The sequence below is a fragment of the Zonotrichia albicollis genome, chromosome 11, assembly GCF_047830755.1.
Source record: "Zonotrichia albicollis isolate bZonAlb1 chromosome 11, bZonAlb1.hap1, whole genome shotgun sequence".
Lineage (NCBI taxonomy): Eukaryota > Metazoa > Chordata > Aves > Passeriformes > Passerellidae > Zonotrichia > Zonotrichia albicollis.
This window is the reverse complement of record NC_133829.1, coordinates 2,010,599-2,036,784: the sequence shown is the minus strand read 5'-3', so window position 1 is coordinate 2,036,784 and position 26,186 is coordinate 2,010,599. Positions and strand designations below refer to the sequence as shown.

Below are 26,186 nucleotides of genomic sequence, written 5' to 3'. Positions count from 1 at the left end.
AGATATGGATGCTGCTGTGAGACACAATGAGATATTCAGGCACTCGCCTGGAACTGTACAGAATGAACTGGTTTATTTGGACTGCACACATGGCACAAGGTCACTGCCTCAAAATATCTTCTTTTCTCTGTCTTACCTCTGCCAGGTTTTCTTCACTATACACTGATCTTGCCTAAACTCTGACCAATTTCATTTATTTTCTGTTAACCAAGGGTAAACCTGTTTTTATTTCTTTAAGTTGCTGGTATTTTACCTTCAGATTATTTGCCCTATGCTTGATAGTTGTTAGACTAAACAAAGCAGAAATTTAATGGAAAAAGTGATGTTTTCCTTAAATATTTAATACATGTCCCTAAAATAATTTGGGCCATTTTAGCCCATTCCTCCATTCCCTTGTGCCACTTTTAGGGAAAAAAGTGGTTTTGTTAGGTGAAATAGCTGTTATCCCATGTCCAGTGGTTTCAGATAATGCAGAGAGGTCAAAGTAGATGAAAAAAGATGAAAAAGATTCTTGCTCCTTATCCATTAGGAATCTGTTCACTCAGGGCCTCTCTGGTGCTTCCATCCTAATGTACTGGCCTGGCTCCAGCCTGTGCTGAGTCCACAGTATCAGCTTCATTAGATAAGCCTGCAGTCAGCTTTTGGCTGTGCTCAGGAAAGGGAGCTTGCATAGCACAAGAAAGATGACTACAGCTAATGCATCCAGGTAGGTTTTCCTCATTCTTAGATTATTGCTTATTTGTGGAATGGATGATTTCCTCCCTAAATCACTGACTTTCCATCAGGAATCAGGCTGATTTGATGGTTTCCTGGATAATTGCTTCAATGAAGTGGGATAATAGCTCTTTGCATTGCTTAATGTCTATTTCTGTGGTCATCACTTAGGATACATCCATTAATTTATCACCTTGGAAAGCACTTTCATGCAAGGTTTAACAACTTCCAAAGATGAAGAGATCTCAAAGCCTGCTCAGGCTTTGAGGAATTTATTGTTTCAGTGCATAGCAACCCTTCTTTTTCATCTTCCCATGAAAGTACCAGCTAAAAACACAAACCCAAAGAGATCAATGTGAGCAAAGGAAAGATGAGACTGATGCAGAGCAGATAACATCAGCGGGTCACAAGATCAGCTCCTTTTCCTGTAGGTGCAATTCCAGCACTTCTTTTGCAGGTGTGGAATGAGACACTCTGCATCAATGCAATCAGAAGAGAATCAATGCTCTTTTTGTTGTCAGGGCCATGGGGATCTCTGGCCATTGCCTCAGTGAGGTATTGATCTGTTCCAGGTTGTGTTATCCTCAGTCCTGACACCCGGCCAAAGCTCAGGGATTAGGCCAGACATGACTTGTGGGTGGTGAAGTAAAAGAACTGTGGAGATCCATTTGGAGGATTTTGTCTTTTCCCAAGAGCAGAATTTGACATGTGTCAATGTCATCGCTGACAACAGATCAGTAAATCCCTGTATCCATTTGCTGGGACATGAAGATGTGTTAATAAGCATAAACTCCGTGGCAGTTTTTTACCCTTTCTATCAGCAGGTAAAGAACAGCCTGGGGTTCTGGTCACTATCAAGGTGAACACAGAGCCTTCCACATTTCTGAGTGTCCCAGGCTTGTGACATGGACTAGTTTAGGGGTCCTGGAATAATTCCATCCAGATTTCAATGTTTCAGACTCCAAGGGCCCTTCAGTAGGAATGCTCACAGTTCACTGTCACTGGAGGAGCTGGCACTGATGAGAACCTCCTTCAGTCCATGCTGCAATCTGTTGCTTTAGGCCTTATCTAGGGAGTGAAAGGGAAGTAAACTGTGCCAGGGGAAGGGCAGGGTGGGGAAGGGACTGCCACTTGTTCTGTGTGCCCTGAGACTGGTGGGCACAGTTTGGAATCGCAGCCTGGCTGGTTCTGAGGAACAGCTGAGCTGGAGCAGCACATCCCTGAGACAGGAATGGCATCGCATCACTGACCATAAAACAGTGACAGTGACAGAGAAGTTTAGAGCCCGCAAAAGGAGAGGTCGGGGGAATCACACATTTAACAGAGTCTTTGTGGCATTTTGATGCCCCATTGGTTTCATCTGCTCTGGTGGAGAGAGGGAATGGGAGATAGCACTCACCATTTAGTGCTGAGTGAGAGCTGCAGAGCAGCCTCCTCCTAGCAGCAAATGTCAGAGAGCACGACTGGGGTCAGGAAGCTGAACTCTGTTGTACCTTTGGCTGTGTTAATAAAAATGTGCAGGAGCTGAAGGCACAAAAAGGGATGGTGGAAAGGCACTAAGAGACTCTGAGCACTCAACATCTGCCCTGCAAAGTGGACAGGTTACAGGGCTGGGTAAGAGCAGCAAAGGCAGGAGGGGGTCCAGTGTATGAAGGAGGCAAATCCTGCAAGAAAGACAGTGCCTGATGCAAACAGCTCCTGACTAACTCACACCTCAGACCAAGGTCAGACACATCCACACAGGGACTCCTGCTCAGCCCAAGGGCTCCAGGGGAATCAGGACACACCAGAGCCTGGGCTTGACCTTGGGGCAAAGAGAGAAATTCCTCCTTCTGGTGAAATCCTGACCCTCTAACGTGAGTTGCACTCCCAAATCCCTTACCACTTTGTTGGGGGTTAAGATTTTTCCTTTTGTTCCTTTCTTTCATGGAATTTTGTCCCATCTGTTGCTAAGAGACAATAACGACCAGTATTTAAGACAGATTAAAGAAATGGCCAAAGTAGGGGAAGGGTGCAGCTGCTGTTGTCTTACCTGTGGGGTTTTCTCTTCTGTCAGATCGGTGGGGAGACAGGCGGCGGCCATTGTGGGGGGAATTCAGAATTCACCACCACGGTGAGGGGGGAGGCTCCGTCTCCTGCTGTCTGCTCCTACAGCAAGCGAAGCTCTGCTTGTGGGAGCAGCTGTTGCACTGGAACCTTATTAACACCCTATCTCACTAAAAAAAGGACCCTCACCATCTCGGGTCCCTCAGGGGAAACTCCTTTCTGCCTCCAGAGGAGCCTCTCCAGGCCGTGTTCAGCGGCTCGGCTGCTACGGCCCAGCCCCGCCATTTCTCTTCCACTGCTCCGGGTTTTCTGGGTTTTACACTCCCTGCCGGACACCCTGCAGTTCCTGCTACAGCTGCAGAGTTTCTGATACATTTATTTTGCTACTCTGGGTCTGCTCACCCCTACCCTCCCAGCGCTTTGCTGCTGCGGCCCATTTCACCGTGCACCTCGCCCGCCGTCGCCTCATGAGGGAGAAACGCGGCCGAGCCCGCGCCACAGCGCCCCCTGCTGGCTGGGCGGAACCGCCACAGCGCCCCCTGCTGGCCTGGCGGAACCGCCACAGCGCCCCCTGCTGGCCGGGCGGGACCGCCACAGCGCCCCCTGCTGGCCGGGCGGGACCGCCACAGCGCTCCCTGCTGGCCGGGCGGGACCGCCACAGCGCTCCCTGCTGGCTGGGCGGGACCGCCACAGCGCTCCCTGCTGGCTGGGCGGGACAGCCACAGCGCCCCCTGCTGGCTGGGCGGGACCGCCACAGCGCCCCCTGCTGGCCCCGCAGAACTGCCCTGCCCGGCCGGGAGCCCGCAGCGCCGCCTGTGGCTGTGCCCGGAACTGCACCCATGGGGAAGCAGCTGGGAGCGGCTGGGCTGGGTTTGGGCTCTCTCGCTGTTGTTTGTTTGCCTTGGCACACACACTAATAAAAAACTCACTCCTCTGCCCCTCTCTTTGCCTGAAAACCCCATAATTTCAAAGTTATAATGATTTGAAGGGAAAGGGTCATGTTCTCTGTTCCAAGGGAGGTTCCTGCCTTGCTTGGCAGACACTGGTCTTTCAAACCAAGACAGTTTTAAGGCTCAGTCTTTCTCATTGCCTTCACAGAAAGTGAATTGGAGTCCAGAGAGAGCTCATCAGGGAGCAGCTAAATATTGATGATTGTTGATCCTTTGAGGCCTGCAACCAATTTTATGCATTTTCTGTCATTGCTTCAAGTAGAAATAATCATTGTATTCTGCCATGTTGAGAGGAAGGAGTTACACTGAGATCAATTCTGCTGATCAATGTTCTAATACAATATTATTCTGTGGGACAATTTCAACATTTAACATTTTCTGGTAAATGATTTCCCATTGCCTCACACAGGGTTCAAAACAATCATTAGCACTAGTTCAAACTGTTAATGAGGTTAAGGGAGATCCTGAATCAGCAGAGCAGAATCTGTGACCCTGGAAAGCTTTTCCCCTCCTGTGCCCTTTGTCTGCTCCTTCCATTTTGGTAAATTGACCAACTCTTCCCAGCAATTTGTAGGAAATACATTTTCACTTGTTAATTTTCCACTGGAACTTGATTCATCCAACCCACAAACTTAATTTGTCTGCAAATTGTGCTCTGTGTGGCACCTTCAGAAAGAGCAGCACTATCTTTTTCTAAGCAATGCAGACATATTAACATTTACTCTTGGCATGGTCCTTCATTCTCTCTGTACACAGCCTAGGAGACCTTGGTCCAGCAAAACCAAATGCAGTCCAAAGAGGCTTTGCCTGTAAAAGCTCCAGGTTTTTTGAGGACAGAAGTGCCAAAGCCAGTAAAAGCTTTCCCCAATAATTCCATTCTTAACTTCAGGGGATTTCTTTGTTGTTGCCTGAGGAAATGAAATTCTTGACAGGTTGGGAATAGAGGAGAAGCTTGTACATAAGATCCCTGGTCCTTCTGGCAGCTTTCCTGCCAACCTCTGGAGCAGCAGCCAAACCACCCAGAAGAAGAGAAAGCAAAACCTGGCCCATGGAACCACCTGTGAGGGCAGGTGGCACCAAACCAGACCCAGCACAGAGGCAGGAATGCCCATTCTCCACTCCTGGGTAACTTTGCCTGCAGTCTGAGCTCTCCTGGGAGTTGTGCTGGAATGGAAAATAGCTGCCAGGTGTGAAGCACAGAGCTGCAAATTCACTAAAAGTGGTAAATCACAAACATTTCCATCACTGAAACACTGGGGGAAGTTGCAGTGCCCTGCAGGTGAGGAAGGTGAGAAGCAAATGACAGATGGACAGGTGAGAGGTGAGGCAGGACTGGGTGGAACAGCTGCTGGGGGATATTTCCATCCTCACGTGGAAACCCCACCAGTGCAGCACCACTGCTTTGCTGCATGCCACAGCCACCCCTGCCTTCCTCCCGTGACTGCAGCAATCCAAGAGAGCAGGAATTTACAGGTTCCAGCACTGGCTGAGGAGCTGCTTGATTTAAACAGTGAGACAGGAAACACATGGGAAAATGTCAAAGAAAATGAGCCATTATCAGAAAAGCCCTCACACGTTTATAATTGGAAACATGTATATCTGGAAATCACCTCAAAATCACAGCACTTGCATATTTTGCTATAGGTTACCCACTCAGGGCATTGAGTGAATTTCTTTGTGTACAAATTCCATCAGCCTGTGATATATTTATTTTTAAATCTGGTAGCCTTGCTACATGTCCGTAGTTCTCTGATTGCTGACTTGCCCTGAATTGTGGGTCTCATGCCAAGAAAATTCTATTTTCTGACAGCAAATGACACAGCTCCACTGCTGATTGATTTCCATAGGTACAGAGTGTGTGCTGTGTGTGTGAGAGTGAGGATTGAGGCATCAAAAATGTTGTTCCTAAAAGATCAAAAGTAGATCGATGAAGACATCTGGACTGCATGGCACTTCTGGCTGTCTTTGCGAGGCAATGCAAGACTTAATAAAACCAAATTACACAGATGTTCCTAGAAAACTTTCAGTCCTGCAGCAAATTGAATAAACTATCGATGTTTCAAACAAAATCTTTCTTCATTCTTATTCCAAAATTTTTCAAGTGAAGCCAACAACAATCCTTTCTTTGTTTCTCACCAAAACAGGATGAATATGGACAAATTTCTAAAGGCAAACCTGTCCTTGAGGCCAGGCACGGGCCCCAGAGGGCCAACACATTTCAGATTTCATTTCAAACCAAGGCCCAAATGCAAGTGAAGGTGACCCTGCTGAAATCAAGGACAGACTGTGCTCTGTTTGAAGATCATGTATAAGCTACACTAATGTTCCTGGGGATGGAATATTTAAATGCAGAATCCTTTCACTTTTCTCACATTTCAAAAGCAATCACAGTAGTGTGTTTCACAGCAGCTTTCTGAAAAGAACTGCAAAAAAGACAACACAGGAAACTTTTTTTGTAATGATGGGGGCTGATCCTCACCTCAAGCCACTCGTTTAAACTTCCTGTCACCTACTCCAGATTGCAGAAGTTCGGGATCAAGCCCAATTTCTGGATGTTGAATGTCCTGAGAAACTTTTTATTAATGACACACAGTAAAATGCACTTTCCAGTTCCTGGGATTCACACTGTGGCCTGGAGATAGAAGATGGGAGCTGGAAACAAAAGCTTTTCCCTACATTATCAGAAACTATTGAAGAGGGCTACTGTTTATATTAAGGTAGATATGGCACAGCATTAGCAGCATTTGATGAAAAGATAATTTGAGATGCTTTTAGTAGTGCTTTTAAAAGGAATTCTATTTAAGCTGGACATTTGTCAGAACATGACACCTGTGAGTGCAGGTGTGGTGACATCAGATCCAAGAGCTGCACCAGAGCTGCTTCAGCAGAGCTCCTGTGCACTGCACTGCTGTGCCTGAAAAGGTTTCATTTCTTCACCAGTCTCCTTATAGTGTGTTTCATACACATTATTTTATTTTTAATCAGAAAAAAGATTTCTTTACTCGACTCAATTTACATCTTTGCATCATAAGCAAGGTTATCTTCTAGTTTTGCACATGGATTTCTGGACATCACAGTAATAAAAGTAAATCATAGCATTCAGAAAGGAAAAATCTTGATAAAAAGAAAGAAATGTTTGAGGTTAGATAGATTGATTAAATAGTTCCTCTTGACTTACAGCATCAGAGAAAGTGAGGCTTCCAAAAGTGAATACCTATGTTAGAAATACTGAGCTTAAGATAAACTATTCAAAAACATTTTTGATCAAATCTGCAATGGACTGAAGTTGCATGAAAAAGTCTCCCCTGGGAGCTTTAAAACTCCTCTATGAAAATGGAAAGTAAGTTCAGCACCACACAATGTGGAGGGGAATGCTGTAATGCTGACACAGAGAGGAAAAGGGAACGTCTGTAGACTCAGTTCCAAGCACATCAGGTTCTCAGGGATGGCTCCATGGCTGCTGAGAAGAGCTCTGTCCCTGATTAGCTTGGTGACATCTGACTAATCCCCTCCCCTGCACTAAGAGTGTTAACAGATGCTTTTGCAACCAACATCTTCTTTTCCATAGACCAACTGGGGAACCAGAAATGAAAGCTGATTTGCCAACTGACTCTATTGCCAACATAAAATTTCCATAGTGTGCCCTCTGGGCACCTTTAGTTCACTCCTATTACCCATTGTGCCCTCCCACACTCTTTTGTTTCCTTGTCCCATGAAGAATTTCCCTTCGCTGTCAGCAACTCCAACTGCCAGAGGGCAGGGCTGGATGGGATATTGGGAAGGAATTGTTCCCTGGGAGGGTGTAAGGCCCTGGCACAGGTGCCCAGAGCAGCTGTGGTGCCCTGGATCCCTGGCAGTGCCCAAGGCCAGGCTGGCAGGGCTGGAGCCCCCTGGCACAGTGGGAGGTGTCCCTGCCATGGCAGGGTGGGATGGGATGGAATTGAAGGTCCCTTCCAACCCAAAGCATTCCAGGATTCCATGAACTCACTCTGCAGATCATGTATTGCTGTGGCATGTTAACTCCACTCAGAAATGGTGCACAGCCACAATTCTCACCCGAGGTGATGGAAATTGGAACACTCAACCTGTTTGATATCCAGGCTCCTGCTGCAAAGTTGTAGGTTCAATAGGAAGAAATTACTTCTTTTCCAAAGTCTCAGAGTGATTTTTTGCACAATTTGGCATCTTAATATTTTTACATTTTGGTGTAAATGATTTATGCTTCAGAGTTGTAGGTATTTTATATTTTAACATAAATGATTGCTTTCTACAAAATTTTGAGAGCTCTTCTATAACAGAGCACTGTCAGTTTGCATTAGGCTCCAGGGTAACTGACTTTTTTTATAGTCTCCATCAGAAATGGATGTAGTTGCAGAAAATCCATGGGATAATATATCTTTATCCTACTATGAAAGGTGGAATATGTGCCACAAAACCCAGAGTTAATTTGGAACAAAGGGAATGACAACTTCCTTAAATTCCCATCCAGCAAAACCATTCCCAGGAATTCCCTGGCATTTGAGAAACCAACATCAATGATCACAAGTAGACTAATAGAATCATAGAAGCTCAGAGCTGGAAAGGACCACAAAGATCATTGAATTCCAGCTCCTGGCCCTGCACAGGATCACACCATGTGCCTGGAATGGTATTTCTCATGTCAGGCTCATGTGGTAATCCCTGTGTGAATGCCATTGGTATTGTTCAGAGGCACTGCTAAAAGGATGGAATAATTACAGACAGGCATTCCAAAAGTTCTCATAAAAGAAATGCACATTAAGCACAGGAAGATGCTGAAAGCACTGTATACTCTGGGCCAAATTCCATCTGCCAAATGCTTCCACCACTCATTCCTGTGCTGCAGGAGATGGGGAGTAGTGAGCTGTAAGTAAGTGCACCCAGGTAGCCAAATGCCTCCTCCTGCTTGGCCAGGCTGCTGTATTTATGGCATCCATGGCTGCTGCTATAAAAGGCTGTGGGAGCAGAGGGAGGCAGGAGCAGGGCCCACAACGCCTCAGCCAGCCCAGCCACTGCCAGCACCAGCTCGTCCTTCCCAATCTCTGAACAGAGACAAATCCACTTGAAAAGAGTGCCTCACTCCAGCTTCCAAAGTGCTCCCCTGCCACTACTGAAACCAAGAGGTGGAAAGACAAAGAAAAACCATAAGGAGATTTCCTGAGGATCTTATTGATGAGTGTTTTATTACCTGCAGCACGGCTGGCTGGGATGGGGTTAACTCCTCTCAGCTTGGATCATGCTGTGGTTTAGGTTAGTGACCAAGCCAATGCTGACCATGCTGACATTTCAGCAACTGCTGAACTGTGCTGGCACAGCACCAAGGCTTCTCTGCCCCTCAGGGTCACTCACATTTGTTTTATCTCAATCCACAAGTTTTCTTTCTTTGGTTCTTCTTTCTTCTTCTCCCATCCCATCCGACAAAGGGAATGGGAGTGGCTGCAGGGATCAGTGAGGGGGGAGGCACTGGGTTAACCCACACCCCTGCTGTGTTGTCATGTGTCATCCTATGTTATCACATGTTACTGTGTGCTATCATATGTTATTCACATGTTCTCATATGCTACCATGCCTTATCATTCTATTGTAGCACTTCAGCCATCCTTGCAGTGCCAGGGATCAGTTTTATTTCTATTTTCAGCCTATAAGATGCCTAGAAAGGAGAAAAGGGCCACTGGCACTGACAGCTGGCAGGAGGTTGCAGTTGCTCCTTTTCAAGGCAAGAAGGAATCTGCCTGGTAATGCCCCACATGTGGCTGCTGGCTTCCCAGACATCCAGAGCTTGTGTGGGAACTGCTCAGGGAAGGTCACAGCCAGAGGAATACAGAAAGGAAGCAGAAAGAGATGCTATCTCAGATTTTATATGTACATCAGGAGCTCTTACTAAAGGCCATCTCGATTTAGGTAACTTCTTTTCCTCTCCCTACCCTTCCTTTTCTCCTGGGCTTTCTCTTCTCCAGAGTACAAGAGAAATCTGTTTATGGGAGAAGGATGTGAAGGAGTGATCAAGAAAACAACTTGTGGGCTGGATCTAGTTGACCTTCAAGGTCCTTTCCAAACCATTCTATGATTCCAATTTCAATTTTAAACCTGTTCCATTTCACACATTTGTCTTCTTTCTGACCCTATTGATTTCCATGAGTTAACCTGGCTCAGCACATGCCTGGACTACTCATGAACTGCAAAGTGCTTTGGAGGGGAAAATCTTCCAGAATTCTGTGTCTTCCTAATTCCATAAACAGCAAATGCTCTGTGTGCCCACACCCTCATTCACCCTAGGGATGCACAGGACCCTGTTTGTGTTCAGTGCAAGCATCCCCGGCTGCACGGGAGGGTTGGGCCACAGAGGCCATGCAGGATCAGTGCAGACTGCCATCACCCACTGTGAGGTGCATCCCAGCAGGAGCAGGATTTGAAAGGGCATCCAGACACATCCTGGAGGAATTGTGCTGATTTAGAGCAGCTGGGGACCAGCCTGACTTTGCTAAAAGAGGGCAAATTAATGGACTAAACTTTGCGTGGCTCTTTCTTTGAACTCAACAATGAATCACACCTATGGTTTTTGTGCTTTTTTCTGATCCTGCTGAAGCTCCCAGCCATCCAGGCCATTAGCATGAGCACCATGAGGAGCTCTGCATCCAGTGCTTCCCTCTGTGTCTGCAGTCCCAGTGTGCTTTTATACTGATCCAGCAGAGACTGCCTAAAGCAGCCAGAAAAGCTTTTTCTGCTACACTAGCAACAGTCTAAATCTTTTTCCAACCATAATGCCTGCATAATTTTTTCTCTGATATTTATTAAGCCCCTTGAGACATTATACAGCTACAGCATTCCCCCCTTTTTAACTTTATGCTATTTTCATTCCTTTATATGAGCATTTTGTTTCTCCTCCTTCTCCTGCACTGCTTCCAGAAGTCCTTCCCTTATTTCACTACTGCTCCCCACCAGCATCTTTGCAAATCCTTCAGCACCAGAGGCTGGGAGCAAACACAAAATGATGGATGGGAGATGAGAACTGACCTTTGCACCTTCCCCCCCAGGGTGTCTCTCCAGTGTCTTCAGGCTCAACAGCCGCCCACTGGCCTCATCTGTGTCCCCAGCTGAACTGGCCTGCTTCTAGGGCTGCTGTCCCTCTGCCCTCCCACTCCTGTGTCCCAAGAGGTTCTCAATGAACAAGCAAAGGCACGTTTCGTCTCAGATGTCCCCTTTAGATGGGAACAAAGGATTCAAATAATTTCCCCTATGTTCTTCACTGGCAGAAGATATATGCAGTCATCTCCAATGCATGTAAAAGGAAAAATTTCAAAGTGTCTCCCACTGTCATTTCAATTCTATAATTAATAACTATATGCAGAAAGGCCTTCCACACCATTTTCTCGCTATCACACATCCCAAATCAGACAGAGAAAAAGAATGTCTCCTGATAGGGAGTATCTATGTCCTGCTATAGCATTTCCCCTAATTTAGATTGCATTATTGATGTACAGGACTCTGTACTTGAATAATGTAACAGTAAGGCTCTCACAGAAAGCACCAGCACTGGCTTTAATGTGTGTCTATAAAGATAAGAAAAATGTATTTTAAAAGTCCAGCAGCTTTCAAACAATATATTTTCAACTTACAGGAATACTCACCACAAGGAATTTAAAATTGAGGTGAGAAGGGGGGGCATAATTTCTTCTAAAATGCTAATGAGCTACTGCCTTATAAAATGAAAAAATCTACAAATCTGACATATGAACAAACATTATGAATATTCAGGAAGGTTAAATCACTGATTCAACGTTTTCTAGCAGTGGACAACTTTTGCACTGATCACACAAGCCATTCTTTTTCTTCTCATCATGAGCACACTGCACTGTGGTGTCGGTGTGCTGCTGGAACATATGTGTGGAATTGCAGGGATTGTAATTCATCCAGATGGCAGGAAGCTCTGGAATTGTTACTCCTATGCTACAGATGTTTAACAATCCAACCATATGGCTCCAATAAGGCAGCCTTGTCAAAGAGTACAAAAACTGCACCAGACACTGAGCCCTGTAAATGGGAATGCAGTCCTGAGGTGGGAATGTTCCTGTGGCTGCACTATAAATGCACACATCCCACTAGGAAGCTGGCATGGCTATTGCAATTACAGAATTTATGAAACATTATTTAAACTCCTGAAAACAATCAGGCCTCGTATTTGCATAATTTCCCCAAGTCAGCTATTAAAAGAACATTCCTCATTTGGTTTTGAAATTCATTAAAGGCATCAAACAAAGGTGAGTTGAAAAGCTGGGTAAATAAATACATGTTAATACAACAACGTCCCCAGCCTCTGGCCTGAGGGAAATGCCACTGTGGGTAAAAACTGAGATTCAACCAGTGAGACCAACAGTTTCTTTAGAAAAGGATTTGTCAAAGTCAGGGAGCCCTGCTGATGCTTGTGACAATTGTAATGTGGAAAGCTGAACGTTGAGAAACAATCTGAGATCAATAATATCTTGGCCAAGAAAGGAAAGCACCATGAAATGGTCCATCTATAACTCTACTGAATTTTGGCAGGTTTGAAAGACAGAAAAATGGCAGCAAATCAGATTGTTAAATCACTAATCCTGTCATTATTACATCCTGTCACATTGCATAGATTTAGACATTAGAAAAAGAGTGTAAGGTAGGAGAGTGAAGAAAACACTTAAAAGCCCAACTCCATCTGTGAAGAAAAGGTGAATTCCCAAATTTTGTTTCATGGTTGGTGCTTTTCTGCCCAAAAGTCAGCTGGCAGTAGCTGCTGCTCAGAGTCCCATCTGCCTTCCCTCTGATGTCAGGTCTCTGACCCTTTGTTCCCCACAAGAAGTGTCTCCTCTGTACAAATCTGTTGTGCAAGAATAAGATTAAAATGGACAGACTGAACAAAGCATTGGTCTCTCAGACAAAAATGCATCCATTTAGCACACAGGGCATCTTTCCACCTGACATATTCTTAAAGGGAACTATTCAATTACCATCTCCTCACAGGCTAAAGAGCACAAAAGAGCCATGTAATATTCTTTTTCTCTTTTTTTTTTTGAGCAGCAAAGTATTCAGAGCTGCTTTATCTACCACAGATACTAATCTAGGCAATATAATTTTAAAACATCCTTACAAAAACCTTGAAGGGCAGTTGAACTCTGTGGTTGTTTAAAAAAAGATTTTCTGCAGTTTATGCATTTGCTCTGCCAAAAGCTTACCTTAGCATACAAAGTACAGTAAATCATAGCTGCTCTGATTTACTGCCCAGCCTGTGCTGTTTGTTTTCAGGGACAGCTCAGGGAAAAGCTCTGTCAAGTGTAAGAACATTCAGAGAAGGGGAATCGTTTTGCAAAGCTCCCACAATGGTAACAACATTTCTAAGATATCGGTGGAGGGGAAAAAAATGCAGATGTGCATTTGCAGCATTTTTCAGGGGGGATTTTTTGAATACCAATGCAACCCCAAAATATTTCAGGCCCTTCGGAGGCACAAAGATAATTTCATACCCTAAAACTGTTTAGCCTAAGTGTTAATGGGCTGGCCAGTTGTATAATTTACCAGGCAATCAGTTAAATTATTGGACCTTGTGCCTGAATTCCACATTTTATTTGGGTAGCAGCACATACAGATGCCAAAAAGGCAAAGAAGACACCAGAGAAGTGGCAGAGCAAGAAGCTCTGGATCAACGTGATTATTTAGAACTGAGGGTAGATTTTATTAGACTTAATCTATTTAGTAAGCCCCAACAGGAGGACAAAGATAAAGCCATATATCTGACATCCTTTTGAAAGTTAGTAAATGAAAAGGGAGAAGATCAAAACAGTAGCTGAAAGCCTTCACTTCTGTTTTAAAATCCAAGAAACAGTCATTAATAGAGATTTAAACTCAGCCCTCTCTAGTCTAAACATGTCACTGTTAATTACAAAGCCATTTAACTTTTGCAAGAAATAAAGACTGCTATTAATGAAAGAAGAACCAATTAGCCTTTAATCTACACACTGTTTTTTAATCAAACTTTCTTTTGATCATCAGACTCACTGCAGGATGTATCCCTCCTCCCCATGTTGTAGTGGCTTCCATGATTGCTAATGGAATGGATTTTAAAGGGCTGGCTGAGCAGGGGGAGCCCTCTCTGCAGGGACAGCTCAGGAACAGCTCAGAATTTGGTGTCCTCACCACTCCTGGAGCAGCTGCCTTTAGAGGAGCAGCACTGAATGTGTCTGGAGGAACGTGGGACAGGAGCACTGGACAACCTCGTTAGGAAACGGCAAAAAAATACCAGTGTAAAGAGAAGTAAGAAATGGGATGGAAAAAGGCAAAAGCAGAGAATGCCTCCAGGAATGAAAATGGAATTTACCGCTGACTGCAAAGGATGATGAATGAGAGAATTTGCTTGTTGGCACAGGAACATATTGTGGAAAAACAAAACAAAAGAAATGGGATCGGGGCTTGATGTGCTACAAACCAAAGGGGTGACACGTAAAGGATCCCATTAACAAAATATTGGGCCTCCAAACTGTTGCTTGAGGGCTCAGAGAATTTCAAGGAGGTTTTCTGTTTGGTTTTGGGTGTTTTTTGCTGTGTGGTTACTTGTAGTAGCAAAATAACGAGTCCAAGCATCTGGAATCCATCATGATGGAGAAGTTCTTCCCTGACATCATTTCCCCCTTGGCTGCTGTGCTGCTGTGATCTCCGGGAAGGACAGAGAGCAGATGTCCCTGAGCACACACCAGGCTGATAATGAAACACAAGAGCCTGACTCCTGCACATGTAAACAGCAGGGAGAGTGTAACTATTATCTGCTCTGTGTCAAACACGGGGCTCTTGCTCTGACCAGATACCTGCTGCCTGCTCTGCATTAGCAACATTTCAGTGGATGCTGTTCTTTCTCCACCACAGAAAGATAAAATTTGCCTGGCAGCAGCAAAACACTAAGTATTAACACTAACAAAAAAACCACCTCAAAATAAATGTTAATATCCTCAAAGAATCAGAAAGTCTGCAGAGATTTACTGTTGCGACAGCATGGCAATTAAAAAAAAATTAAAAATAAAAAATCAATAGATTGCAGGGAGAAAAGTGATAATAAATATGCTCTGTGACAGACAGGATTCTGAGTCATGAAATTCAAGAGTGTAATAAAAGTCTGTGGAACAACTGCTGACATGCTATTGACACCCGGGATGTCAATAGGTAGGTGCACACTTACCACAGGAAGGATTCCAGCAAAGACAATAGGTTGCAATAAATGTTTTTCAGGACTTGACTAACAGCATTTTGCACTTCAAAAGATCAACTTATTACACTTTCTGTAAAATAATTCTAATGCCTTATCTCAAAGGGCTGGTGATTTTTCACAGCCCAAACCCCTTGAATGTAACTATTTGGAATAAAGGTCACCGAAAATGAGATCAGGGTCCATTCATGGTTTTCAGCTGCTCATGCATTACAATATGAGTTACAGGAACTCAGATAAAAACATCAACAGAGCTAAAAAGAAATAGCTATAAAGCACAGTGCCAAAATATTTGAAACTAGCGAGACAATTGTATCATTTTCACTTTTTTTCCATGGCACTATAAGCCTGTTAATAAAATTTGGATTCTGATGCTGATCAGAATCTCTTTGTGTTTTTCTGGTGTCATAATCTCACAACAGAAGACTTGGACAAGAGGTCCCATCTCCACTCTCCCTCTGAGCACATTCAGAACACTCAGAAAGCTGCAATACTGAAAACATGTGACACTAATGTACAGGGTATTTTTAATTAACAAAGCTCTTAGGCAAGCTGAAAGATCCATTTTGATTTTTGTCCCTCCTCATATTGACCTAAAACACTCCAGAGCTCTGTATTTATTTATATAGTAGAGTTGGGAGAAAGTTCTTCTGACATTTGAGTAGCTTGAAAAAGTTAAATTGTTGAGGGGAACCATTGTGAAAAAAATGAGATTTTAACTCATTTAACTCTTGAAGTAAGAGCTTTCAAAGGTAAGAGGCAAACCTTTACACTGCTGCTTAAATTATGTGGTCGTTTATTCCTGAGTGCTCTCAGTTCCCCTAATTCCTCAACATTGGTGAATACTTGCATTAATTACTCCCCAAAGTAAGCTGTGATTCAAGAAGGCACTAAGGGACTCCATTAACTCCCTCCCCAATGACTTCAGCCAAATTTTCCCTCTGTACTTGAGATGCACATATCCAAACCACCCCGAAATATTCCATCCCCGCAATTCTGCCTGCGACCAGCGCCAGCTGAAAGCCCTGAAAATCAACCCTAATGCAAGAAATGCTGAATTTGTCCCCAGCTGCTGCAGAGCCCCAGAGAAGGTGCAGGGCCCTGGGTACGTGTGGGATCTCAGCCCCTCAGGACTGAGGTGCCGAGCCACCGAGAGCACCCTTGGGGGGCTCGGGAGTCCTGGAATGTTCCAGAAGTGTCTGGTGGCTGGACTTTGATCCCACACAGGAGACGACACCTGTATGAGGACAGGAGGGTTTCACCGGGGTGAATGGTGAAGGGATCAGTTAATTAGAGGGTGAAACACAGGGTTTAGGATTTCTGTACAGGGGGGTTTAGAGAAGTAAGATGGAGGAATTGGGGCGTGTCCTGTCCTTCTTCTTCTTCTTCTTCTCCTCCATCTTCTGTGGTCATGGTGGCACTTTGGGATTGGTCATTACTAAAAGTGCACCGGACAATAAAAATAAAAAGGATTGGGGAAAAATGATAAATATTGTACACGTAACCATGGGTATAAAGATAGGTGACCGCCCGGAGGGCAGACAGTGTGCTCATGGCTGGCTGCTGAGCAGAGCTCTGTTGGGCCGAGAGAAAATCTTTTAGATAAACAATTAATAAACATAAAGACTGAAAGAAGAACTGAAGCCTCTTCTCGTCCTGTGAAACGCGGGCTGCCCCAAGGCCACCCCGGGCCTTTCCAGGCCCTTCAAACAGCCGAAAACCGGACAGGTACGTACGGATGCAGTAGTCCCCGCTCTCGTAGTAGCCGGGGCAGCACTGCGAGCGCCGGCGGTACATGGTGCGCAGCCCCCTGCGGTACGCGGTCTTGTAGCTGATCCTGCAGCACGAGACACAAACCACGGGACACTATTGAAAATCAATGCCTCCTGCTGCAATGATATTTGTGTGGAATTATAGTAAGGCTAGCATTCGATAATTATTTTTAAATGCATGAAAGCTTTTTGATAATAAACGCCACAATAAGGGAGGGATCGATACTTGTTCTGAAGCTTGAAATATGACTCGTGTTATGAGCTCCGTGCTTGTGACAGCCACTGGAGCTCTTCCTGGGGCAGCTGCTGTCTTAAAACATTTTCCCAGTCCTGCTGCAAGGGCAAGGAGTTTCTTCAAGAATAAATGATTTATTTTTGCACATCAGCAAGGTCAGATCTCATCAGTGGAAGGAACAGAGTCTTCTGCAGAGACCACTGTGTCAGCTGCTACACAAAACCTTACCACAGCGGCAAGTGCTCTCAATACACAGCTTGAGAAGTTAACCCCAGGTGAATTGTTCCTGCTTTCTAACCCTCCCAAGGCACCCCTACCTTGCAAAGTGTCATTATAGTCCCAGTTCAGTATTTAAAGCCTGTTTTCCCCACCACAATACTGTAGTCCACAGAAATTAAAAAGTGTTTAGCATTCTGAAGCATTCCTATATTTATTCATAGCATTAGCAAGGATACCACCATAGAAAGGTAATATTTAACTGCATATTTAACAGCAAACACTTCAAAACAGCTTTGCTAGTTTATGGAAATTACCTCAATTGAACAGAATCTATTGTCCCTCATGTTGGATAAACTGATCGAATTTACTCTGCTGCATTCCAATCCATACAATATTCCAGAAAGCTCTGCAGCTCTGCTCACTTCCAAACACTGGAACACAGCAGCCAAAAAGCCAAGTGCCACAGTCCCACTGGGATGGTGCTGAACAGCCAACTTGCAACTGAATTCATGAGACTTGAGATAAAAAAAGGCCTCTAAACCCAACTTGAAAGATTGTGAATATTAGTGGATATTTATTAGGATACTTTGGAAGCAGAATGAATAGAACAGAAATATCCTGCAGCCTGGGAAAAATTAACTCTTTGGTACAAGTTTTCATTCAGTCCTAGAAACAGACTCATCTTCATTTTACCTGATTTTCAGTGCAGAATTGGGTGCACTAATTCTAACACAGATCCATTTCTAATTATCACTTAAATGCCTCATTATTTACAATTTAGGAGGTGCATGGACTTCCCTTTACAAACCTGGACATGCACCAGTCACTTGGAGCAGAGAGTTGGTCACATCTGGTCAGGGAACAGACACTTCCAATCCCATGGCAGGGCCAGTGGAATGATACATTCTCCTGGATGGCCCCATGGGGGACTGACTATCACTTATCTCATTCAAACTTCGGGCAAAAATCTCTGTATTTCTACTCAATGCCCTGGAATTCCAAACACACACCTCTGTGTACACATCTGTATTGGAGCACCACAAACACTTTGGGTAAACAAGAGGTGTGTGAGGAGATGAGAAGGCAGCAGGAAGCTCAGGTTTCTGAGGATGAGCTCTTACCTGTGCCTGGTGCACTTGAACCAGTTGAGGATGTCTGTGCATCGTGTGTAGTAGATCTGGTCAAAGGGGTGAGCGTAGGATTCCTGCACGGTCACGGCGTAGCTGAGGGTGGACAAGGAAGGAGGTGAGAGGCTGGGAAAAGCTGCAGTTCCCTGGAGCTGCTGCCCATGGAACTCCAGTGTGAAACATGTTTACATCAAGAATCATAGAAATTTGGGTATCAGCAAAGAGCAGAAAAGGGCTTCCTTCTGCTAGACCTCTTCCTGAAGTTTGGCAATGTTTGGCTTCATGATATAGGCATAGATATATGTGAGCAATAAACCATTCTCTTTTAGGAAAAAAGTATTACTAAAATCCGTGGAAATTTAGAAGGTGAAAAGTGAATGGATTTGGTCAAAACCTGGGCAATTTGGTAAGAAATCACAGAGCTCCATCAGTAGCAAGAACTGAGCAATCCTCCCAAAACACCAGTTAGCCATGCAACAGGTTCTATGTTCATTATTGTTTGGGCCTCTCGCATGATCCAAGAACCCAAATCTCATCCTGGGGTCAGTGGTGGCAGAGCAGTGCCCCACAGCAGGCGTGTGCACTGCTCAAGGACAGGCCACACTTTATCAGACCTACAGCATCTTTGGAGAGCAATGCACAAATCACCCTGGGCAGGCCAGGACCCAGGAATTAGATCCTCTAGGTCACTCATTATATGGATTGTCTTAATTCTGCAGCTGGTTTCCCTCTCATCAGCAGGACTGCAGATGTGATTAAGCCCTGGGAGATTGCACCCACAAGGCAATACCAAGATATTTGCTTGGAGGGGCTGAGTGGCTTGAAATCGAAGATTGGGCTGTTCCTGCCCTGCTGCTTGTGTCCCCTCTGACAAGCCAAGGCTCCCCTGGATGCTGCTTTGCCCTCTTTGCTGGCTTTGACAATAATGTTTTTACTTCTGCTAATGCCAAAATATAAAATATTTACATTGCTCATTATTAATGTAAGACAGTAACACTTGCAAATCTCAATTATTATTTTACGATCCCGTTTATTATCCAGCAATAGCCCTAACAATCTTTTCCCTTTGATTTATTAACATCTAACTAACAAAGTCATCTTGGTCAGTACAACCAATCAATTTTGGTATTTAATTTTTGTTTCTCCTTGATTGGGTCTCTAGGTTGCTGACTTTCTTCAGACAAAATCAATATTTTATTCCTGTGCTCTGAATGCACTTCCAGCACGCAGACTGCAAAATCCTTCTCCTGCACAGTTTTTGCTTTGCAGTTGCATTATCTACAATGAGTTAATTCTCTAATTAAGGCCTCAAAACATAGTCATTAAAGACAACTCTATTTTTACCTTTGTTAAGGGGTGTATTTTGCTGAAGTGTACAGCAATTCAGATTTGTGTGGAATTGAACCAGAGAGCAGGACTGGAAATGTACAAGTTAAACTGAGAACTACAGGACCTTTAGCCTCTGCAAACAGCCCCTGGTGAGCGTGAACCCCATCAAAGGCTGTGGGTTTCTCTGTGCTCACAGGAACTGGCCTGCTCAGATCCACTTTTAGGACCAGGACACTGGAACAAGAGAGAGAACAAGAAATTCCAGGGCCTTTCATGTTCAGTGCTTTCGTTCGCTCTTTGATGCCGACACGAATTTGGCAGGAAGAGCCCTGAAGTTCAGGGCAGACAAAAACAGCCAGGATGTTGCAGCAGGAAGAGCTTCAAACTTTCTTGCTGGACAACAAGCAGAAAAAAGCAGGCCAGAACAAGGCCAGCATTTCTGTGGCTCTCTCCATGATGGATGCAAACACTTCAGTGCACTCCTGTAGCTCAGACTCTGGAGGAGCTTCCCAAAGGGCACAGGGGGCTGTGGTCAAGAGCTGCAGCCTTAGAACCAATTCCTTGGGATGATCCAAACCCTCCAAGGCACTCCAAAGCACTATTGCTCTAAAGCAAATCTCTTTGCTGAGATGTGGTGCTATTTACCAAATTATGGCTCTCAGCTTGCCTTCTAAATGTAAAAATATGAAATGGATGATTAAAAAAATAAAAGTTGGCAGGTTACACATTACCTTTCCCAGTGACTACAAACATTTGGATCATCTGGATTTAGGGACAGAGTAGCTTTGAGCAGGAAAGTGAGAACAAGCCCTCTCAGAATCCACTGGAACAGCACAGGTGCCACCATTGTTGTACCTGGAGAAAGAGAAGAAAGTAGAGCCATTAGAGACAATTTTGAAGAAAATATCCTTCTAGGCCTTTTCCCCCCTACTTCTGTGCAAATCCAAATACTGTGGAGCTATTCAGAAACTGAAATACTTGAAAAAGCAATCAACTAAACAGTAAAATGCTTTAAAAGTTCAAATCCATTCTAAAAGGAATTTATACATTTAAACCTAATAAAAGCAATGAATTTGATGATTAAGCCACCCAAGATATTGATAGCCCAAATGATTCCTCCAAAGAACATTTCTGATACTGATTATTTTTATGACAGGCTGTCTGTACTGACAAATAAATCACCGAGGTATTAAAGCAATCTATTCTTCCATCAACCTACAGGCAAGTGGGAGAATACCCAAATGCCCCCTTTGATTTATTTAAATGGGGTTTACAGGTGTCAATATGGTCTGGATGTGAGACTTGTGCTTATTGCATGATGGAAGGAAAATCAATGCACTCCTCAAGCCCTGGATGGGGAACCACTGAGAATTACAGAGGTCAGTGCATTGGGGCACATTACACAGAATACTGAACATGAAATAAAAATATTTGCATTGAAGCTGGAAAGAGGTTGTACAAAATTCACAGGGTGTGGTTTCTTCATCACCTTCCTGTTACAGCTGCTTGGAGCTTTGAAACCGAAGTTGTGGTGTTGGCCTAGAAGTCTCCAATGACACCAATCAAAAATTCAAAATAGATAGAAAATAAAGTTGCTTTTTTTGTAACAGCATTAGAGGTGTTAATCTGTAAAACATTAAGTCAGGGAAAAATATTTTTAAATATCCATTTCAGGCATTTACACGGACACATAATTCACCATTCAAATCAGAAGTCCTAGAAATTATTCCTGGCAACAAGATTGCCCTAAAAATAGATTGAATCTTCATATGATCATCAAAAAAACACATGGCTCATTGCCTCAGGGTCCAGAACAGCAAAGGGATGTTAAGAGGTTTGCTCTGCAGGGCCCTGATATACAGCCCAGCATAAAGAAGCCATCACAGAGCAGAATGAAGAGCCAGGAAACTGCTCAGAAATTGCCTCCTGACCCAGAGCCTTCTTAGGCAGTTCAAGGACACCCATTGCCTTCAGTGGATTCAAGTCAAAATCCCAATGGGAGCAATAGCTCATCTTTTAAATGATTCCTAGAGCGCTGCTAAACCCAAAGATAGGTCTTAAGCCATGTAAGTCATATTAATGTTAATTAACATGATTTAATGCTAATGTTCCTCATGAAATGGTTTTAAGTCAAGGAGTGACCATTTTTTACCTGTGGGCTTTTCCAAAGTCCCACAGCAACAATGCAAAAGCTTCGTCTGGAAATCCAGAGGGCTGACAAGGCAAGGATGTATTTGTGGAAAAGCCAGTGCCTATCCCTGTCCTGGGCACTGCATGTCCATGGAGGAAAAGTGTCTGCAGGGGCTGAGCTGCCAAAATTCCCAATGTTCCAACAGTCAGAGCTGTGGGAGGGTAAAGCTGAACATCCCCTGAGCACAGCATGGACAATGGATGTGAGCAACCCAAGGATGAGGCTGCACAAACTGGCAGCCCTTTAACACAAATCCTCCCAAAATGCCTTTATTTGTGACACTGGGCAGCACTGCAGTAATGCCAAAGCACAGGGATCAGTGAGATTTGGCACTGTATTTCCAGGCTGTAATTTACCTTTACCTTCCTTCTTCACCCTCTGCACCTTTGGTGCAGGGCAGGGCTGAGCAAACGGGGCTGAAGGGAAGTTCCTGCTGATGGGCAGCTGTGGGCAAAGCTGCTCCAGGAAATGCAAACCTTCAGAGAGGGCTTAAATCTAAACACAGTTCTGTGCTCAGTTTGTTCACTTCTGGAGAGCATCAACAGCCTGGGTCTGTGCTACATTAATTACAGGCAGAAAGGCAGCCTGACTTGAAATCAGTAATTCATTGCCTGCATTTGCTTTCCATCAGTTATCAGGAACTGAAAGGTAAATAATAATTAATTCAAGCTAGAAATCAAACTTCTCCCCCACTCCAATTTTTTCTCCTTCAGTACCAATTGAAGCCAGTGCCCTTGAGTTCAGGAGAAAGCAAACCTTCAAGAAAGATTTGCTTAGAATACACCAGATGCTAAGAAAGAGGCTCTTAAGATCACTCATTCCTGCTGAAAACTACCCATTCTTTATATTGAATTTTATATATCCTTTATATTAAAGTACTCCCTACAAAATAAAAATAAATGAGAATAGAGCCCTGCTGCCTCACTCACTCTAAAGAGATTGAGGTCTAAAGCAGCCCCATATTTGAATTCTGTAGTTCTCAGAGACCTCAATTTGTTCTTAAGGAAATGATGCCTCAGTTTAGTTTTTAAATCAAACAAATGTCAAAGAATTATTTATAAGACTTTATAGCACCCAGAATATTTTTTGCTGTGTATTAGAAAGAGGTTCCAAACTGTTTTCTAAACTTTTATTGCTAATGCTCTGTTATTATCTGTTTGTGAGGGAGCTGCTTTGTGTCATTAATTTCTTAACTTTGTAAGTCAGATTGAAGATCAGAACCATCCAACTCCCCCAATCCAGCAGAACCCCATTCATCTCAAGTGTCTCTTTTTGTAACTCAAATGAAATATTTCACTTTGATCACTGTTCATAGAAAAGCCCTCGCACCAAAATGGAATGGTTGCTATTAAAGGAGTCAGAATAAAACTCTAAAAATAGGAGCACACATATTAAAAACCAATATCCAAAAAGAATCCAGTAATGACATCTAATGCTGGGCATTCAGCTTTCACTGCTCACCACAGCACACAGGAAATTCCTGCCTCAAATTCAATGTTTGGGGCGGATTCTCCAAGGAGGCAGCACCAGCCTTGAGGGGGACAATGCCTGTACCTTCATTAAAGCTGCAGCCAAATTACTGCAACACTTCCAGGGTGCCACTCTCCCAGGACAGGCAGCCTGGGGAGCTGAACCCCCAAATAAATGACACAAAGGTTGTGTGTGCAATCCCCACATGGACTCTGAACTTTTGGTCTCTCCAGGCCTGATTTTTCTTTTGAGAAGGGAAAGAAATCAATTTAGGTAAAATTTAGGAAGAGTCTTTCAATCCAAAGGACAACCAGGAGATTTTTCACAAGTGTCTCACTCTGTTAATTATAACAGATGAGGTATCTGCTAGTCCTTAGGCCATTTTCTCCCATCTTCCTCCTTTTTGAAAAATTTCACGATTTCACCTACAATATTGATACAAGGCATTGGTTCCACAACAAAAGAAAGGAAAGCTCCAAATCCTAGCTACAGAAAATCTAGTAGGTGACAAATCATTAATTTATTTGTCTGTGGAGTCTCTTTACAAAAATCCTTCTTTGAGGAGACTGCTGGGGTTTGCAAAGAGACCTCGAGATGCAGATGTTCCTTTAAACTTCATGAACATCAGTGTGGAAAAAGCAGTACCCCTGCAGGTAGGACCTACCTGCAAAGAAAACAGTCTCAAAGAACCCTTGCTGGGTGAAATAAATATCCCATAAAGCTTTTTCTATACGTTGAGGACTTGGTTTTGGTAATGTTCTTGTGAAAAAAAAGACCAGTGTGTACTTCAAGTGGCTGAGGGAAAAAAAAAAAGAAACTACAGGTTCAATTTCTCCTCTGCTTCCATGTCTGACAGGCTAGAAAATCTAACTAAAAATGACCATTGGAGACTTTCCTGTTCAGGGCCTGAAGTGGTGAAACATTTCATTTTGACATCTCTGTCATAAAATATTTCATAACATGATTTTGACATGAAATTCAAAAAGAATTTCCAGTCCATGACAGAGTTCTAAATTGAATGTTTTCCCCTCAATTTGGGATGAAGTGAGCTCTAAACCAAGCAAAAAACCCCTCCAATTTTGTGTCTAGCTGTAAGCAGAGGTGTCTTTTGCTAGCAAACACCCTTCGTAAATCCTTCTGTACTTTTGAAGATCATAAAGTTGAAATGTTTATGCAGTCAGTTAACCTAGGCTGAATTTTCCTCACAAATTTCCGAGTGACTCATTTAGCAAAGAGCCATGTTACAAAGTCTTACCTTAAAGTGCTAAAAATTCCCAGTGGATCCTGTTTTTACAGATCCCCAGCACATGGAGACACAGGGCACATCAATGGGAGAGTGGGAGAAAGCTCTTGGGAAGTCTCTTGGCCCTGTGAGCAATCAGGAAAAACAGAAAACTGGGTCAGAGGAAATGAGTTTGGGGGTGTGGAAACAAATCAAGGCAGAAATGGGACAACACATTCAAAATAATTAGATAACAGAACATAATTGTGCTATTTCAGACCAATCCCACCATCCTGCTTTCTGGCAAGAGCAGGGAACTCAGAAGAGTGGAAGAACACAGGGATGTAACACATTCCTCTTACACCCTCCCAGCCTCCAGAAATTTGTTTCCTATCACTTCCTACCTACGTTTGTTCCCAAATAGACTTTTCTTTCTTTAATATCCTAACCAGAAAGTCCAGTTTCTTTCAAGAAGTTTGATGTGAGACCTTGCAAAAGCATTCTGGAAATCTAATTGCACCTTCTTGATGCTCATGTTTACTTTGAAGGGCTTTCACAAGGTTAAGAAGGCTTCCCAAAGCCATGTTGATTCTTCAAAAATGTATTACATGCATCAAGATAAATAATTCTGTTCTTAATTCTGGTTTCTACCAAACAGGAAAATGAGGTGTGCCAAAATGAAAATGGATCCTAGTATTTGTGTGGGAGCAATTGAGGAAAATGCAAGAGAGTGGTTGAGCCAGGAAACAAAAAGTTGGATTTCACTGGAGAAGCATTAAAGTGACGGAGTGTTTGCTGATTACACTATTTCAGTCTCTAAGTAGTAGCAAGCTTCCAACAAGCTGCCCTTAGTGGCATTCCTTCTTCTCATCCCATCTGAAATTTTCATGATAGTTTAGGCAAGGGATCATTTAAACACACACTTCATTTGGCTCCACATCAGATTTTGTTCGAAACAAGCTGTTATGAAAGCTAAATGAGGCCACGAGTTTCAAAACTGATCAGGGTTTTTTTGGATGCCTCCATTTATGATTAATAACTGGAGATACCATGAAAGGACTGGGTAATTTGCAGAGCTCGGGATACCTGCTCAGAACAGCTTGTTTTAATCTGGGCAGTCAAGAACAAATCCATTCAACCTCACTAGTCACCTCTAAAAGTTGTTGTCATGACCAACAGAAATATTGCCAGTGACAGGTTGTGGTTTTGTTTGTTTTTTAATGAAAATTTAAAGCTGTTTTAAACAGATAAACACTTCCAGGAAGGATCAGGTACTGAATACAAAAGCACTGACAATGTGATTCTTATCATCTGAGCACAGAGAAATTCAAGTGATGGAAGAAGTAGCAGGAACAGCAGAGTGTGCCCTGGGCTGCTGTGTTCCCTCTGCTGGCACCTTGCACGATTAATGCAGGAGACAGGAGACAAGAATTAACATGTAATTAATATGACTTGGGAAATGAAAGAATAAACACAAAAGTTTGAGATTTTCACAGTTTATGGGGAAATCCTGCATCTGAGTCCTGTGTGCTCAGTCTCCACAGCCACCACTTCTGCTGCATCATCCTGTGAAGTGGGTGCTGTTCAGTACCAACACAGGAACCAATTCCATTTCCAAGATCTCATTTTAGAGGCTCTATTTTAAAGCCTGAATAAACTCATCAGGGTC

General features: G+C 43.6%; 1 protein-coding gene across 10 annotated transcripts in view; it reads right to left on the bottom strand.

Annotated features, from left to right (window-relative positions):
• MEGF11 (multiple EGF like domains 11) overlaps positions 1-26,186 on the bottom strand; it is a 276,771-nt gene that overhangs the window by 177,771 nt on the left and 72,814 nt on the right. For all 10 annotated transcript variants that reach the window (XR_012582071.1, XM_074549142.1, XM_074549141.1 and 7 more), the window contains 4 exons: positions 24,551-24,663; positions 20,366-20,489; positions 18,300-18,401; positions 16,689-16,789 (listed from right to left, as the gene is read on the bottom strand). Coding sequence is in view for 9 of the 10 variants with exons in the window: in XM_074549142.1 (XP_074405243.1) it covers positions 16,689-16,789; positions 18,300-18,401; positions 20,366-20,481 (319 nt within the window). In the remaining variant the exon portion in view is untranslated. The remainder of the gene's footprint in view (positions 1-16,688; positions 16,790-18,299; positions 18,402-20,365; positions 20,490-24,550; positions 24,664-26,186) is intronic.